This window comes from Empidonax traillii, unplaced genomic scaffold (genome assembly GCF_003031625.1).
Source record: "Empidonax traillii isolate 1590-97213 ecotype Southwest subspecies unplaced genomic scaffold, ASM303162v1 scaffold329:size853407, whole genome shotgun sequence".
In the NCBI taxonomy this organism is placed as follows: Eukaryota; Metazoa; Chordata; class Aves; order Passeriformes; family Tyrannidae; genus Empidonax; species Empidonax traillii.
The window spans coordinates 722,177-740,167 of NW_020955522.1; the positions used below are offsets into that span (position 1 = coordinate 722,177).

General features: G+C 39.4%; 1 protein-coding gene and 1 long non-coding RNA gene across 8 annotated transcripts in view; both read right to left on the reverse strand.

Moving 5' to 3' along the window:
• LOC114061357 overlaps positions 1–12,969 on the reverse strand; it is a 26,215-nt gene extending 13,246 nt beyond the window's left edge. The window contains exons 1-3 of the long non-coding RNA XR_003572100.1: positions 12,958–12,969; positions 12,418–12,425; positions 9,128–9,130 (exon numbers count right to left, since the gene is read on the reverse strand). This is a non-coding gene — a long non-coding RNA (uncharacterized LOC114061357). The remainder of the gene's footprint in view (positions 1–9,127; positions 9,131–12,417; positions 12,426–12,957) is intronic.
• On the reverse strand, positions 5,147–17,322 carry TCEANC (transcription elongation factor A N-terminal and central domain containing). Of its 7 annotated transcripts, none has more exons than XM_027891760.1 (2): positions 17,286–17,322; positions 5,147–6,518 (listed from the first exon to the last, which is right to left on the reverse strand). In XM_027891760.1, the coding sequence occupies exon 2, from the start codon at positions 6,508–6,510 to the stop codon at positions 5,428–5,430; it is 1,083 nt and encodes a 360-aa protein (XP_027747561.1). In that variant the 5' UTR covers positions 6,511–6,518; positions 17,286–17,322; the 3' UTR covers positions 5,147–5,427. The 7 variants fall into 7 exon arrangements, with proteins under 7 accessions (XP_027747561.1, XP_027747563.1, XP_027747560.1 ...); XM_027891762.1 differs by having other exon boundaries at positions 17,282–17,311; XM_027891759.1 differs by lacking the exon at positions 17,286–17,322 and adding an exon at positions 11,054–11,227 and having other exon boundaries at positions 5,147–6,519.
• Positions 17,323–17,991: the final 669 nt, after the last annotated feature.

Consider the following 17,991-nt stretch of genomic DNA (forward strand, 5'->3'; position numbering starts at 1 on the left):
TCCCTCATGTCCACCCTGTTACTATTATTCATGTACATAACAAAACCAATAGATGCTGTAGAACAATCAAAAACTGTAGAACAAATAATGCCACTTATAGGACTGGGCACACCAAGTATACCTGCCAGTTCTGAGGTTAGGTACAAGAAAATGCCGAGGTAGGATGTGGTTTGAAATGTGTGCAGCAAAATCATTCCCATTTTACATCCTGCAGACAACATAGGGTCCCAGTGGTGGGTGTTGTGCAGTCTCCCCCTGCCTGAAGCTGCTCCCTGACCATTGGAGGTGAGCAGGGCTGGGGCAGTGCTGGTGGGGGCAGCTGCTTCAGGGTCCTGATGCCAGCTAAAGCCACATTTTGACTTAGTCACTGAACAAGCCTGGTGGCCCCGTTCCTGAATCCCACCTTGTGCCCCAACACTCATGCAACAGCACAAACTCCTCCCCAGACCTGTCTGGTTCTCAGTGGAGTTTTGGCATATTATTGTCAACAGACCTGCCCTGCTCTTATTGTTTGAGTGATGTGGGACAGTGACCATTTTACTGAAGTCACTGTCCCTCCAGGCTTGTCACCCTCCCTCCACTCCTCGCTCACCTCCTCCTGTGCAGCAACCCGCCCTTGCTGCTCCCCTCATGTGCACCTTCCTCTGAAAGCTGACTTTGCACCTTGAGGATTTTACAGAGGTCTATTCATGAAGCCGTGTTGTTATGTCACATCATAGCCAAGGGCACAAAAAACATCCCAATGGCAAATAAAGGGCAAATTTTTTTGTGCGAGTATGGGGAAGTTCTGTATCAGCAAAGCTCTTGTATAAAAGAGCTTGTGAATGCTTTTTACCATCTGTAGTTGGCAAGGAGACTTTCTCCCATCCTGGCAAGTGATGACATGGCCTCAATAAAACATGACTTTGTCACCTCTTGGATGAATTACAGCAGTACAAAATAAGGGGATATGAAGTCATCTGCCTTTATGGCTCTGTTCATACCAGAATGCAGCAGGCCAGCCCTCAAGCAACCCAAGAAATTATCAAAGTGCTCTTGTTTCTTTCCTTATCTTTCAGGCAGTCAGTGAATTGGCCATTTACACTGTGAAGAGTCTCTGAAGGACTGTAATTCAACATATTTGCTCCTTAACCACAGCCTGTTACCAGGTAACTTTCCTTTTTGTCAGAAAAAAAGAGCTGTTTTTTTTTGTTTGTTTAAAGGGTTGCAGTTCTTGGCCTCAGCAGCAAATGTACATAGCACAGCAGACAGAAAAGGAACCCATTTTAAATAAAAATAAAGAGCACAAATTTCTTTTTGGATTTGAAAGGAAGCAAGAGTCATAAAAAACAAATGGCAGCTGAGTATCTCCCTAAAAAGTGTACAGTAAGAGAGTTATGAGGGAGATGGAAAAGGTGCTCAACAGAACAGAATTAAATGGATCTCACAGTAAATCTCTAAGAACCAGAGTTTTATCACTGGTGTTAAGGAAGCAAGATTGATTCCAATTATAGAGTATGTTTTAGAACAGTATCTTTGTTTTTACATTAAAAATTGTGTGAAATTCATTGTTAATTTAGCTCTCATCTTCTCAAGTTATGTATCACAAGTTCTGCAGCCACAGGCTCCTTGATCTTTGAGTGCAATTTATGTTTAAGATCTTATTGCTACTGTTAAATCACAGGATCCAAGAAGCAGCTGAATTTCCAACATCTCTGGAAAACCCAGTGAAAACAAATACAGACTTTAGCCTTATTCAACATACATTTGTCCTATGTTTTTGTGGATCACCTCTTATGTCACGCTCCTTTTTGGAATAGCACCACGGACATACTAAACATCCTATCAAACTAATTGTCTATGCTTTAAAAAGCTAAGAGATCTTTTCACCACCTGGAACAAATGGAAATACGGCAACTTCAACAAAATAAAAGAATCTCAATTTTCTTTTATCCTTGTTTCTGGACTGTATACTCCCTGTACTCCAATGATCTACACACTCCTGCTGGTATGTACACTGTGTAGCTGCAAGCTGACTTCTTACAGACATTTTGAGACAAAGCATACAATCTTATCCAGTCAAATATTTTAAGCCTGCACAGTTACACAATCTGGGTAGGGACAATATAACCTATTGACAAACTGTGGCCTGGAGTAGAACTTTGCTTAGTGAAACCATGACCACACCTACTTAAATAAGAGCAGTGATTCACCTGAATGACCATCTCTCATACTTGGCACTTCACGTCTGTAGACTATTCCCATATATAGTGGTACATGCTGCCACACATGACATTTGGCTTCTACTGAACATTTCAAGGAACAAGCATCAGGTACAAATAGAGATGGAAAAATGGCCAAATTGGTAAAGACCTGTGTGAGGTAAAAATAATCAAAGCCATAAGATGATCAAGAAAGTAATACAATAATTTATGACTTTTTATACAGTTTCACTAACTGTGACATGTGAAGTTGTGGCAGCGTGGTTATCAGCATGAACTAAGCATAAAGTGAAATCGAACCTAGATCAGTTTTTTTCACCAGCCCTGGAACAACAAAGCCTCGTTTCCTAGAGATTTGTGTCCTCAGCATACTTAATACAGTGCAGTTCACTCTCCCTGTCCCCTGCTCTTTTCTGCCAGTACTCCCAGGTGTCCTCCTTGTCCCAGACTACCATCTGAGGAAGTGGAAGCATATTTTTTGCCTGGCTTTTAGGTAATACTAAAAACTGTGTGTGTGTTTTGAACCAGCAGCCAGCAGCTTAGACTAGGTAACTCCTCAGTAAAGGTTAAGGGCTCTATCAATTTCAACAGGAACAGAAATTCTTTTTATTACTGGATTTCACAAAATTTACCAAATATATTCTCATCTTTTGATGTCTAGTTTTAACTGGACTTGCTTCAATTGTCGTTGGGAAGGAAAACAATGGAAAAATGCCTGCTCACAATGTATTACCACATAAAACTAATTTAAAATGCTGAGTTTACAACTGCAAGGGTACAAGTACTTGCCCTAAGAGTTCTGACTGTTCTCGGCTTGTAACAGAATAAAGTTAAGGGACAGTTTTAAAGGGGCATGGTTATAATCCAACTGATGACTATCTGTAGTTTGTATACCATAAACTGCAACTGCAGTTGCTAGTAACTGGATTTTATTATTCCCACATCTTAAAAGATAAGATCAAGATGTGAAAGGCTAAAACCAAATGACCCTCTTGCTGCTGCTGGCATGGCTCACTCAGATCACAGAGAGGCAGGCTTGCTTAGGGATCTGAAAGTTTTGAGATACCTGCTGTTTGCATACTTGCTGTTTACCTGCTCAGTAAATATGGATCATGGATATAGCTTAGCACTACACATTTAGGGTGAGCAGTTCAAAAGAAAATTATGTTACACATTATGTCACAAATGTAGTCACTATTACAGCTATAGATTTTACCCTTGAAATATATTCTGTCAAAACCACTGTCCATGCCTTGTAACATTTCCCTTTGGCAAGATAAAACTTGGATGAGCTCTACATTACTGGAATGGCTTCAAAACCAACTGCAGGCAGAAATTATTTATAAGTGTCTGTTACTTGCAGCTAAAATAGTCTTCTGTTACGCAGTGTTCTGACACAGCATAGTACTGGCGTACAGCTCTCCTCAACAGGACCATGACCTTCAAAATTACTGCACACAACGACACTGTGCTTACTGTGAACCAGTCGCACATAAGTTGGCCTTCCTCTAGTTTCACTGAAAGTTAAAAATAATACTTTACACAGAAGTACTCCCACTTAAACAAGCAGGACTACTTGTAACCAGCAATTCCAGCACATGGGTAAGGGCTGGGAAGGGCAGATATTAACTGATTGGTTACACAGTTGAACACTAGCTTTAATAAAGTGTAAAGCTTTAATATGTATTTTACATCAGTGCAGTTCCCCTAGAACACACATTTTCATATGATAAAAATCTTAAGTAATACCTCAGTAAATCACACCATTGAAAGTTAACTGTTAATACTCCACTGAATGGAAAGATTTTTTCTTCTTTTTTTTTAGTAGAAAATAATTTAAGTGTCTCTTCTTAATAACAGGTTGCACACCATTTCCCCCATATACAGATAAAAGCCCTGTCTCTTAGTCCTGGCTGGCTTTTAGTTCACCAACAGCTATTTTCTCATCTCATGTCCCTAACTCGTTTCTCTGACAGGTCATGTGGCTGGAGAGCTCCAGGGCAGTGCCTCAGCCCAGAGGAGCTGACCAGCCCCAGCAGTGTCAGAGCCAGATGGGAGCAGGAACTGACCTGAACTCCTCCAGCAAATACTCACCAGGTTTTTCTGCTCTGCTGATGCTGATGTTTAGCCTTGAACTGAAAAATGCCTGTTGTGCATTTGTAAGAGATACAGGGCTACTACTTAAGTGAGAAGAATGAGAAAATGTTGGGTTTTGTTGTGGGTTTTTTGACAAATAAATTCTTATAGTATACAATCAGTGACCATCCTGTTGACTTTGGAAGAAAAATATGCATAAAAACTGTAGCTGTTAGATTTCCTTCTATTTGCTGTTTCTGCTTAACCAGATGCACAATATAAAAACATTAATTTTCTTAGTTCAGGACAGATGTCCCAATTCAAGTGACAATATCCACTCAGAAAGTAATTAATGCCTATTAATTTCATGCCTTTATAACAAAGATAAAGTCAATAATATATTTACAAAATTTTCTGAAACAAACCATTCTCTAATCCTGCATTAATTTCTTAATGGTTGCAAGACACATCATCTTATACTGTAAATCTGGACTGCCTACTGACAGACTATCACAAGTCCTGTTTTCTTTCCAGTAGTTATAAAAAGCTAAAGCAGGATGTCATTCTTGTTTTCATTTGCTAGCTGTTTTCTCCCCCTTTTACATTGTATTTTTTGTTTCTTTTTTCCCTGTTAGAAATTAGCTCTCGAACCAACTCAACAACTTAACTTACTTACTTGCAAAAAGTGATTTAATTAAGGAGTGAACCCATGCTGAACATTCTGCAATGCAGGCAAGTACGTGAACTGCAGTTTCGGAAACAGTTTGTTTAGTGTAAATGAAACTTAGGTTCCATGACAGAACTCCTGCTGAAGGTAATAAAATATCCAAATACTCAGCCCCTTGAGAAAAAAAATGCAGCACCTGGAATATTTTTAATGGATTTCCTAGTGAATAATTTTATTCTCAGATATAGCGTAACCATGTCACAATTTTTTCCCTCTACTCTTTTATTTTCTTACATATTTACATTACTTAAAACCACATAGATTTATTGAAGTCATCTTCAAAAATACATTAGTAATTTTTTAAAACTGATTTTGCACTTTGTAGTGACAGCATCTACATAGTATCAATACAGAGTTTAAAGTTTCAACAGAGGCACCTTCTCGTATCAATGTTTCCAAACCATTTATTAAGGAGGGATAGTGTTACAAACAAATCCATCTGCTGTGATACCACTGCTCTCCACATTCATTACAAATAACGTAAGTCAGCATTTGTTCATCGGGATTTGTGTTTCGCACCCAACCGGGAAGAAAGAGAGTTCCTCTGGCGATCATAGTGACGGTGCAATCAAATTTTTCACAGCGCCTACACTTTATTTTGTTTGTCTGTGTGCCATTAATAACTTGTGGAAGCTGATGCTCCTGAACAGATGATTCGGTGTACAGAGCCCTGAGCTGTTTCAGTTCATCGCTGGCCATTTCCATCACTGTCATCTCAGCAAAAGCCTTTGGGCTCAAAGTCCCTGTAAAAAGGTTATGTTTCAAGTGGCAATTTTTAGGATTCTTCAGGTTAGAGATTTTACTTCTGATGCAATTTTTATATTTTTTGTCATTTTTAGCATGAAGAGCAAAAACATGGTTTTCAATTTCTTTGGATAATTCTAGCCATTTAACAGTTTCTTCTTCATCTTTGGCAGAACTAATCAAAGCTTTATATAGAAGATCAGTACATTTGCACCTAAGAGCTCTCACTGGGTCCTGCTGCAGACTTGCTTCATTATTAACAGATTTAGAATCTTCATTAATAGTGTGTTGCTCCTCAGCAGAAGAAAGCTGATTAATACTGCCTTCTGCATTGTTACAGATCAGATTTTTAACAATTTGTGATGGGACCAAAATGTTGGAACTAGTACTACCTAATGCCTCCTGCTGACATGGTCCTTCCGACAGCAACTGCTCTCTAGGAGCCACACTGCAATGCTCAATTTCCTCTTTCACATACACAGAAACGGACTTCTTAACTTGCATTGACTGAACACAGTTATTCTTGTAAAGTGCTTTCCACCTTGATAATAACTGCTTCGCTTTCTTTTTCAACCCTCCTGAAGGGCAGCTCTTGAGTACTCTGTATACAGCCTTGGCAACTTCTGTCCCCTGAAGATATTCTACAGTCATATCAACATCTTCAAGTTCTTTAAGATGATCCTCAATATCTTGCAAATTGTTCTCAGACAGTAGTTTTTCAATACAATGGGTTCTGTGTACAATACTTTTCTGATCAGACATTTTTAAACCTGAAAGTCAAAAAAATCATCACATTTACTGTATTTATGACATTAATTCATCTTCTGTATATTCACACAACGTCTTCTTTTTCATTTTATGTTATTTTACACTATTTTATTTGTAGATATCACTGGTTTTGCCACCATTTTCTTGAAATTGTGTACAGAAGAATTAGTGAAGCAAATGCAAAATGCAGGGGGAGCTCAGGTCCTGGAAAAATGCAAATGGACAAGCTAGTCCAACTCATTCCAGAAAAATACTGTCAGACAGGAGAGCCCAGAGGGACTTCTGCTGGGGTAGGCGAGTATAAATGAACTCAGTAAAAGGCACAATGACACAGAATAATAGAAAAATCAAAGTGGGCCCAAACCCTTCACATTGTAAGGTGCTTTTTTTGGCTGCTGTTTTTTGGGGACTGCATGTTTAGTTTTACTTTTGATTTTGGTTTTTTAAATTAGTCATTCCTATAAATATACATTAAGTTAATTTTTTCTTCACAAATTCTTATAACAAATGCTGCAATGTTTGGCTATCTGTAGTTTTGTTTCAGTGAAATCTGCAAGTTTCCGCCTGGTTTCTCATAAGAAATCCTTTAGATAAATTCAAATACATAGGATTTGGCATTAGAAGACTAACTTGAAATAGGAAGCAAGGTTTATCATAGCTATGTTTTCCGCAAATTTATTTGGTTTTGCCAGTGTATGTTGTAGCTTGTGCAATTGTCTCACTGATAAGTGTAGAAAATAGTCATATGCATAAAGAATGACCCAGAAAACATAAAGTTAGAAAGTTTAAGAGAATTTGCACAGTCACATTGTTTTAGGTAAAATTTTAACTTCTATAGCAGATAGATGATATACCTGTGATTTTTGGTTTTTTCATTTCACACTTTTTCCTCAAGTCTTTGTTACTTCAAAAGAATAAAATTAACCAGTTAATGAGGACTTGGCATCTGACCAAAAATTACTGACCTAAATGAGTTTTTCAAGTACCTAATGGAGATGTCAGAGTTTTCAGGCCATTGGAGTACTTTTTTGTCACCAGAACTTGATGTTAGGGATTTCTTCAATTAGTGAACAGCAAGTAGGTGAACACATTTTATTGGGAGCTGCAAACTCAAGTTTTGCGGTTACTCTGCAGCAAGTTTAAGTAAGTGAACTGACATAAATCAGTGAAACTTCAGCCCAAAACACCATTCTGGTTCCTACATGATCCTCTACTTTTCACTTGCTATGCTATATCTCTTCCTAAAGTTTCTCTTTATAGGTGTTATCAGAGAAACAATTCAAAGTAGTAAACTTCTAACTCATGTCCCCACCGCCACCTTTCTCTTGCTAGCTCTGGCTTCATATTACAGTTGGATTATCAGGATAGGGAAGCTTAAAAACAGTGACACCAGCAAAAGTTTCAAAACTATGACATCTATCAATTTTGAAAATTTTTAAAAGTTAAAGGCACATCCCTCTATTTCCTTTCAGCTGTAGCATTATTAAAGCATGCTCCCATATATTCCAATCTGTAAAGGAAAACAAAAGGGTGTTTTCAGAATGCAAAGTCTCATGGCTTGAATAAGATTTCCTTTTGATTTGTTTGCAACAAGTCCTTTGACCAAAAAATGCTCAGTGCATTGTTATTGTAAATTTACACACAAAAATATGTTGATATTACTAATGTTATTCTTCTGCTTGCTGAAAAGGAGAATTAAATGTAGAATGCAGAAAGGGATGGTGTGTTAAGTGTTCCTCTTTTCTGCAGTTAGCCTTCTAAATTTATGCACAAAATCAGTGTTTTGTCTGAAATTGCATACCTCCTGATTCTACTCTAGAAAAAGTCATCTGCCTGACAGAGGCAAGGCTAGCTACACACATCCATATGCAAAAGAGCTCATAAGCAGGGTTCTCGCAGGATCACTGTTTTCAGGATGAAAACTCCTGAGGACGGAGGTAGAGGAGGGACAAGTGATACAGCTGGGGAATGCGCACGCTCTGTTGCTCTCTATGACCACCAGCCTTACAAAGAAATTACCACACACAAAGTGCTCTGCTGATGATCTGTCTATGCATATACTTTTACCTGTGACAAAGGCGAGGTATTTTGATCTTTCATTGAGGACTATGCTTCATAGAAAGTTTCCTCTCTAATATTGCAGGGTGAACATCAGTATGTAAGAAATTGTGCATGGAGCCCATGGATATCACCTGCTTCACGGTAGTGGTCCTTGCTCACAGTGCAAGGTGCATCCACCTGACCCTTGGAAGCCCACCAGGGTGGCAAGGTTCTACCTAAGGACATTTACACTACGGAAATTATGAGATTAGCTCAGTTGGTTAGAACATGTTGCTAACAGCACCAAGGTGGCAGGTTTGATCCCCACATGGGCCATTCACTTAAGAGTTGGACTTGATGATCCTTGTGGGTCCCTTCCAATTCAGAATATTCTGTGATTAGAAATTTTAAATCTTCTTAGTCATGCATTGACCTTTACAAGTTTATGCAGCACTACATTTAAGTTCATAAATATTATAGCAGGAGTTAAGTAAACAAACTGAAAACAGAATATGGACATCAAATTACGAACAATTATTTTAAAATAATTTTGGAAATTAAACCACCTAACAGACTGTTCACATTTAAGTCAAAACAGTCACTTCTAAGGGAATGCTTCCGTCAACATGTACAACTTTATATGAGGTGGGACTGAATGACTCCCTTCAAACTTACTAACCAAAGCTAGGTAAAAGTAACAGAAAAAGTAAGTAATCAAAAATATGACAAGAACAGAATTAAATCCATAAATAAATATTGTAATGGAGTGGGATATTCACTTGTAAATGGCAGAAGCAGCCAGCAGAGAAACCATTGAATAAAGGTAAAAAATCAATGACACCAGAAAGATTTCTGAAGGGAAAATATCCTTGGAATGGCCCTGGCTTTGTTGTGTGTACCTAGTTTGCAAAAGATTTTAAGATCTTTCAATATACACTTCTGAAGTATTACACTAACTATTAAAATATTACACTAACTACTCGAGTATAAGCTTCATCTGTTTCCAAATTAAAAGGAAGTGTAGTGAAAAAAAAGTTGTGCATTTTTGCCCTATAAATCAAGGAAGGACTGGACTGATCACCAAGGTTGAGACAGACCATTGTTTTATACAATCAGAAATTAAACAGAGACTCCTGAACTTATAAGGAAATATATAAGGTAATCAAATGTGATTAGAATTTTTAAATCTTCTTAGTCATGCATTGACCTTTACAAGTTTATGCAGCACTACATTTAAGTTCATAAATATTATAGATAAATAAATAAATATTAGATAAATAAATATAGATAAATAAATAAATATAGATAAATATATATAAATATTCATTCAAAGGATGAAGCAAAGCTCATTACTACTGGGAACCCTGTGTACCATTTCATATTAAGTCCAAATCAAGCACCAATTCTGCTTTTCTAATCAATACACAACATGACTACGTCAAACAACTGTAGAAAACATGTTTTTCACATTCTTATATGGAGAAGTAAGAAATCACTGAGGCTGTGGTAATACTGCAGTGTATTTTCTAGCTGAAGTTCACTGGGAACCCAAGCATAGCAAGCCTGAGTTCTTCCCTTTTCCATTTGCAATTCCATATGGAAAATTATTCTACCACTTGAGGGAGCTGTAGCATAGAAAACCCATGGAATCTTGTGCAATGTGCATAATGAGAAACTCCAGCCTGCGAAAAAAAAAAAACCAAACCGAAACAAAACAATTTCCCTATGATCTTCAGGAGACTTCACATTTTTATGATACCTATTTGTCTAATTCTGGCAAAAAAACCCTGTAGAGTCCATAGCTGCTGGGATACAGACAGGAAGGAAAGGATGGACCCCTTATCCAGCCATTGTCCTTTACATTGCTCTTTCATTTGACTTTTTAAATTTAGAGTTTGACTGCTTTTCTACCTGATTCACTGCAATTTGACAAATGCTGCTGAACAAATATTTATAAAATTAACTGAATTGCACTCAGTCAGCACTGTTCTGCTGTCTTCCTAGTTCCAAGGGACAAGAAATCCAAGCAAAACTATTTTCTTTCTTAAGTTATTAAATGAATCATGCACCTTTGTTAAGGCAGGGATGTAAGAAAGAAAAAATGTGTCACAATTTTGTGCAGTACAACGGAAACTTTCTCACCCCTACCACAGCTACACAAGACATTTCATTTAAGCAACGCACAGAATCACATAATCAGAGAATGGTTTGGCTTGGAAGGGACCTAAAGGTCATCTAGTTCCAAGCCCCCTGTCATAGGCAGGGATGCTATTTACTAGACCAGGTTGCTCAGAGCCCTATCCTGGCCTTGGACACTCCCAGGGATGGGGTATCCACTACTTCTATGGGCAACTTGTTCCAGTGCCTCACCACCCTCTGAGTAAAGACTGTTGCCATCACTCCATCACAGGCCACCAGACTGGTCAGGTATGACTCACCCTCAGTAAAACTGTGCTGGCTACCTCGAATTGCCTCCTTGTCTTTTATGTCCCTTGGCATATCTTCTGGGAGGATCTTCACATGCACAGAGGTGAGGTTCACTGGTCTGTAGTCCCCTGGATCTTTCTTTCTCCCCCTTTTTAAAAATGGGGGTGATGTTTTCCCCTTTTCCCTTTTTCCAGTCACCAGGGACTTCACCTGACCACTGTGGCTTTCCAAATATGCATAAGAACATCTGCTTGAAATCCAAGAGTATATTGAAGGTTACAAGCTAAAGATTGGCTCATGTTTACAATAAGACTCTGTAATGACATGCTGATGAAGCACTTTCATTAAGAGTTTTAACTCTGACTGCACAGTATTATGAGTCACTTGTGTGTACGAGAATAAATTATGAAAATCAATAAAAATCTTGTAAGTCAGTTTGCTCCCAAAAAGACAAAAAAAGATTAGGCTACCTCAGGTTTACAATATGGCCATCCTGTAATAATGCCAAGTTGAATCAGAACATTTTTTAACAGTATTATGACTAAGTAGGAGAAAACAAAAAAACAAACAAAAAAAAAAAGCCCAGCCTAAGACACTTGCTGCTAACTGCAAAGTCAGTCCCTGGGAAAAACACTGGCCTCTACAAAACCATTTGAGGTAAATGCCTTGTCTTTGCTATACACCTTATCTAGTGCAAAGCCATAGTCTATTTTGTCTTAGCACGGACAACCCAGAAAACCCAAGACAAACTCAGAATGCATCCAAGTAAATGGGTATGAATATCTTGGAAGAGTGAACACCAGTTCTCCCTCATCCCATCCTCAGAAGAAAATCCAAACCACAGCCAACACAAGGATCAGAAGTCAAGTACACCTAATGGCATAAATTTTCTGAAAAAAATGTGGTAATGCTATAGCAGAGATGATACATAGGACAGTCCTGGAAACACAGGCTTACTTTGGGCAACCTAAATTCCATATAAACCATAAAAAATTATCAGTGCTATTTTAAATTCAAGAGTCTACACAGAAATCAGAGAATTCTCACAGCCAGCTTCCAGACCCAAAAACATTCCTTCATCCCATCTGCAGCGGGAGAGCAGATTTCAAAGATGTCACCAAGAAACCATTTACTGGGGCTTTTATTTCATCTTGGCAAAAATCAGAGCTCTTCCTGCCTCTCAGCAGGACTGCCTCCCACCCCTAAAAATTCTGAACTAGACAGAAAATCATCTTCAAAGAACAGCCACATGAATAAAGCTCAGTTGATACAGTAAGAACTGAGGCAACACAACAGCATAATTGCCAGCTGTCCATGACCACTGACACCTCACTGACCAAGAGAGTCACCTCTCAGTCACAAATGCAGAGGCAGCGGAGTGCACAGCACTATGAAAGAGAAATAGCTTTGTTCTGTATCTTTTACATCAGTGACTGCTTCAACTACAGCGCTTTTAACTAATCTGAAGCTGTATTGTCTCTGTCCCCTGTTTCTCTCACTGAAGTCACTCTCCCACAGCTTTCTTCCTAAACCAGGGAGTTTGCAGGGGAGAAATGGCAGAGTGCATCACATTCATGTGAAGATGTACACAGTAGCCTCTTCTACAAGACAGATTTTTAATCTGGATTTGGAGTTCCTTCTCCCAGAACCCCCATTTTTAATTAAAATAGAATTCTTATTTTCTTAAAAAAAAAAAAAAAAGGGAAATTAAAAGATAAAACAATCAATAGAGTGCATAATGAAATTCTCAAGCCTCAGGGATCAATTCCAAACTAGAGCTGTCAGCACATTTTTCTAATAAGATCAAACAAACATGCATGGATTTAATGAGATAGGAAAAGCTGTTGTCCTTACCAGACTGCTTAGCCACTGGCTTCGTTTGACATCAGCCAGAGCTCAGGAAAAGGCTCAGAATATTACAGCTACACCAGAGGAATAACACCCTCACTTGTTCCACAACACAAATTACTAGACGAGAAAATTCTTTACAAATTGAACAGCTACAGCTATTTTGAGTTCTAGTTGATGTTTGAGTGGGCACACACATCCCAGCAGAGACGTTACCTCGCTAATGGCTTCTCTTAATTTACTTCAGAATTAAATTGATTCTCACTAGAAGATGTTTTAGCTTTTCCTATATCCTAGCTGTGGAATTCTTCTACTGATTTAAGTACTTAACTAGTTGAAACCCTGAAAATGTTAAAAGTAATGCATTATTCCACTGATATCTTTATTTGATCTTCTTAATAAAATACTTTTAAGGAGTTAAAAATTACTAAATTTACTTTTAACAAGTTACAGATTACAAGTATTGAGTGGAGTTATGAGCTAATCTCTTCCACAATAGGACAGCTATACAGACTCACAATTCATTCCAATATATTCTGACTCAATATAGCAATAATAAAATGTTAATATAGTTCTGAGATATTTTTTTTATCAACAGTTTCATTGGAAATTATGTATAAATAATGTGTGCTTCTATTTGCTTTAAAATTTGCAGCATTTCACATACAGAAACACTTGCTTGGTTTCTCTAATCTACAACCAGATTATTTTTCAGTATCCACTAACTTTATTCTACATCCCATTTCCTAGTTTGGGCACAAGGTCACAGAAATGTTCCACTGGGTTATCTGGTTTTCCAAATTTTCATGACAAAGACTTCTCACAGCTGGCAGAGAAATCCCTTTTCTCTCAGCGTCTTTCCAGTGCTTGTCAGTATGAGGTACTAGCTGGGGCTTCAAGCAGGTCAAAAGTCAGGCTTTTGACACACAGGGTACATTTTCAAAATGTGAACTTCCACTGCGGCCACAAGTGCCAAATACACATCAGAAGAGTGTTGAATGAAACTAAAACAGATGACTCAGGCATGAATCTATGTTACCTAGCTATGGAAAAGACACAGATTGTGACAGATGTATTTTGCACTCATTAAGGTGACCTGCTATAGTGCAGTTTATCACAGGATTCAGGCTTTTTGTGGGGCTGCACATAATATTTCAAAAATCATATAATATTTTTTGTGATTATAAATTAACAGTCTCCTGCAAACTAAAGACTAATGCTTATCATCTGCACAAAAAAAAACAAGCTTGTTAGAAATACCTCTAGAATTTTCCCAACTTGCCTCTATCATGAAGAGCAAACCTTAAGCTGGGACAAGCAACAAATGATAATACTATTCCTGTAACATCACCTGACTCAGTACCCAACCAAGACTTCATGGTGTGAAAAATTTTTTTTGCACTTTGTGAAATCATTGCTCCATTTCCAAACATTCATGTTTTTACAACAGTAACAGATTTTAAAACAAAAAATAATTATTATTGTTAAATCCGACAGACAATATGAAAAATATTTCACTATTTTCCCACAGCAAGAGGATGCTATAAACATTCTTCCTCACTCAAGAAACCTATCTGGCAATAGAAATATGATCTAAGAAGCTTTGCGTAATTGTTTACTAATTAACTACTTTTATCCAATATAGCTTAGTCTCTTAAACTGTTCATCTGGATGGATGCGAATGTTCATATCCATATTTCACAGAATCACAGAACATGCTGAGTTGGAAGGGACTCACAAGGATCATCAAGTCCAGCCCTTAGCTCTGCACAGGACTATCCCCGAAAGTCACACCACATGCCCAAGACTATTGTCCAAATGCTTCTTGAACTCTGTCAGTGCTTCCCTGGGGAGCCTGTTCCAGTGCCCAACCACCCTCAGGGTGAAGAACATTTTTTTAATATCCAATGTAAACCTCCCCTGACACAACTTCAGGCCATTCCCTCAGGTCCTGTCACCAGTCACACAGAGCAGAGATCAATGCCTGCCCCTCCTCTTCTCCTCATGAGGAAGCTGTAAACTGCAATGACGTCTCTCCTCAGTCTTCTCCAGGCAAACCAGCCAAAGAATTTCAGGAAGGCTGTGATACCTTTAAAGTGGAAGCTGGTTTCTTCAACATATATAAACCATATTGACTTACACAGGTAACAGTTCAGGAAGTATGTGCGCGCTCTCTCTCTCTGAAGACCACTGGGATTGCATCAGACATCTGGTCTGCTCCCTCTACTCAGTGTCTGCACAAAAGAAGCATTCATAACAATGTCCTCCCAACACTGGGAAATCATAATTCAGAATTCCCAATACACTGAGATTGGCTTATACACCATAATGCTTTCAGAAGTAAAAAACTGGGAACTCTTCTACATTTCTTCTAAGGCTGTAAGTCTCTAGTGTTGCCATCTTTCCACTACAGATAAAATCACTAAGAGTTTACTTTTTTGAAAAAAATATATAAATCAGAGTTTTACATGTTCTATCATAACTGCAAAAGACAGACAATTCTTTCCTTATTTTCCCTTAACGATGTTACCAGTCATGTTTGTGCTTGGTATTAGACTTTAGATATTCCTCCACTATTTTGTATCTTCCTCTGGAATTTCTTGTTCAATTAGAATTAATAGCATTAATTTTTTAAACCTACCAAAGAGAAGAACATGTTGTGAAGTGCAGGTTTAACACTGGTTTTTAAGTGGCAGATGTTTTTACAGTCCTCAAAAATATTGCTTGTATCCCCTTGCAGATGTCCAGGATGTCTGAAACCTGGACAACTTCAACCTACATGAAGCTTTCCTAAGGTGGATCCTTTCAGCTAGCTTTTGCACTGGCACAAAAGTCCAACAAAACAGACTGGCTCAAATTTAGGAGCCTAAATAAACAAGTAAAAATGTACTTAAGATGCATCTATCCAAAGTATATTTGTTCACTTAATACTTTAGAAAGAAAACATGAATCATTTTGGAGAGGAACAAGCAATTCTTTCTCTGGAACACATTTCTTTGATAAAATAGCTTTAAAGATTATTCTTATATAGAGCTAGCAAGGACTTCAATTCTAGCACGCTACGAGTAAAAGTAAATGTTCAGTCTCCAATGTCTTTTTATGGATAACTGTGCTGACAAATTCATATTAAAATGGAACATGTAAATAATAAAAACATGCTTTATTTATAAACTTCTGTGAGTTTTTCATCATTTTTCAGATGAACACCAACATTTTATTGCTTTAATGTTCATTTTTTAAGTTAAGCATCAGCTCTATACTATTTCTATTTGTCATTCCATTGCCAGGGCCATACTTAGATTAGATACCAGTTTATCATTCTTTTACAGGTTTTCCATTGAAAATTTATATAACTTTTTTCCTTCAAAAACAAATCCTTTGTATGCAGAAGAGAACATATGTTCCTGACCCCTCTACAGAGATACTGTGATATAATCAAAAGGTATTTGTAAGATATTAGTGTCTGCTAAAATTCTTTCTGCTATAATATGAATAATTAAGATATAATTTCAGTCTTGATCAAGACACCTGAGGTACTGGTTGAAATTAAGTGAAATACACTTGAAATGAAGAGTGGGTTTATTTATTTAACTATTAAATGTACTACACTGAAAAGTGCAAAGTCTCTAATTCCCTTCTATATTTATGCCAGCATGTCTTACCTCAAGACATCAAAGCTGCATAGCGACCAACATAAAAAATACTTTAAAATTCCCATAACAGTACTATTGCTGCATTTTTCAAGGTCAGCCCCTTCTGTAGAGTGGAATTATAGGCACTTTTGATATAAATCAGAAGGATAATACCAGCAGCAAGGAGCAGCAGCCCAGTGTGTATTTGTCAGGAAGCAGCTGAAGCCAGCAGCAGCGACACCTTGTCTGGCCAAGGTTTGGGGTCGGACTCACAGCACCAGTAGCTGAGCATCATCGTCATAATCCCCATCTTGATCACTGGCCCAAGAAACCTGGTGGGGATCAGCCTGAAAATAAGCCAGCAGTTGCTCCCACAAAATGGGTGGGCCAGTGAACATGATAACTGATCCATAATACCACTAACTCTGTGTTTTTTCTCCAAATCCTTCATTAAAACTTCACAGAATCAATTAAGTTGTAAAAGACCTTTGAGATCATCCAGTCCAACCTATGACAGAACACCACCTTGCCAACTAGGCCATGGCACTGAATGCCACGTCCAATCTTTCCTCACACACCTGCAGGGATGGTGACTCCACCACCTCCATGGGCTGTCCATTGCATTGTCTAATCACCCTGTGAATAAATTCTTCCCAATGTCCAGCCTAAACCTCCCTGGCTCCTCATGCCCGTTCCTACTAAACATCTTTGGACCCCTCTAGCTGGAGTTTGACTGTCTTGCTCGGGGCCCACATGCTGCCTCTTCTCGGATCCCTGGCACGGCGCGGGCACAGGAGGAAAAGCAAGCACGGCCCTGCCTACCGAACCCTGCTTCCCAGGGAGCTGTTACCGCTGTTACCCGCTCCCCCTCGGCCCCCTCGGGCCAGCCGGAGCCTGCCCCGTGCTGAAGGGCAAACCGGCGGTGGGGACCAGCGGGACGGTTCGTGTCTCCCGGGGCTCTCCCCGCCCCTCACCCCCAGCGCCAGGGCACGGGGCAGCGGCTCCCCGGACATCACGGAAGAGGGGAAGCCGCACTCCCGTTAGCCCCGGCCAAACAAACACACAGCGCTGCCCCCGCACCCCCCGTGCCCCGGCAGCAGAGCCGGCGCCCTCACCTCCGCAGCGGGGCTCGATATGGCGCCTCCCGCCCGGCCCCTGCTCCGCCGCCATGTCCGCGGGCTGGGAGCGGCTGCGCGCTGGGCCCGCAGTGCCGGAGCGCTGCAGGACTGCGGGCTCGGGCGGCCCCGCTGGGGGCGGGAGGTGCCCCCAGGAAAAGAGGGCACGTCCCTAAGTATCAGAAATAGTGTGGCCAGCAGGACCAGGGAATTATTTGTCTCTTTGTACTCGGCAGTGGTGAGGCCGCACCTCCGTCCAGTTCCGGGCGCCTTAACTCAAGAAGGACACTGAGGTGCTGGAGCGAGTCCAGAGAAGGGCACTGGAGCTGGTGAAGTCTGGAGCACAAGTCCTATACGGAGCTGGGGTTATTTAGCCTGGAGAGGAGGAGGCTGAGCAGAGACCTTACTGTTCT

Excerpts from the sequence above, each read along its gene's own strand:
- TCEANC (XM_027891760.1), bottom strand. The coding sequence starts at position 6,510 with ATGTCTGATCAGAAAAGTATTGTACACAGAACCCATTGTATTGAAAAA.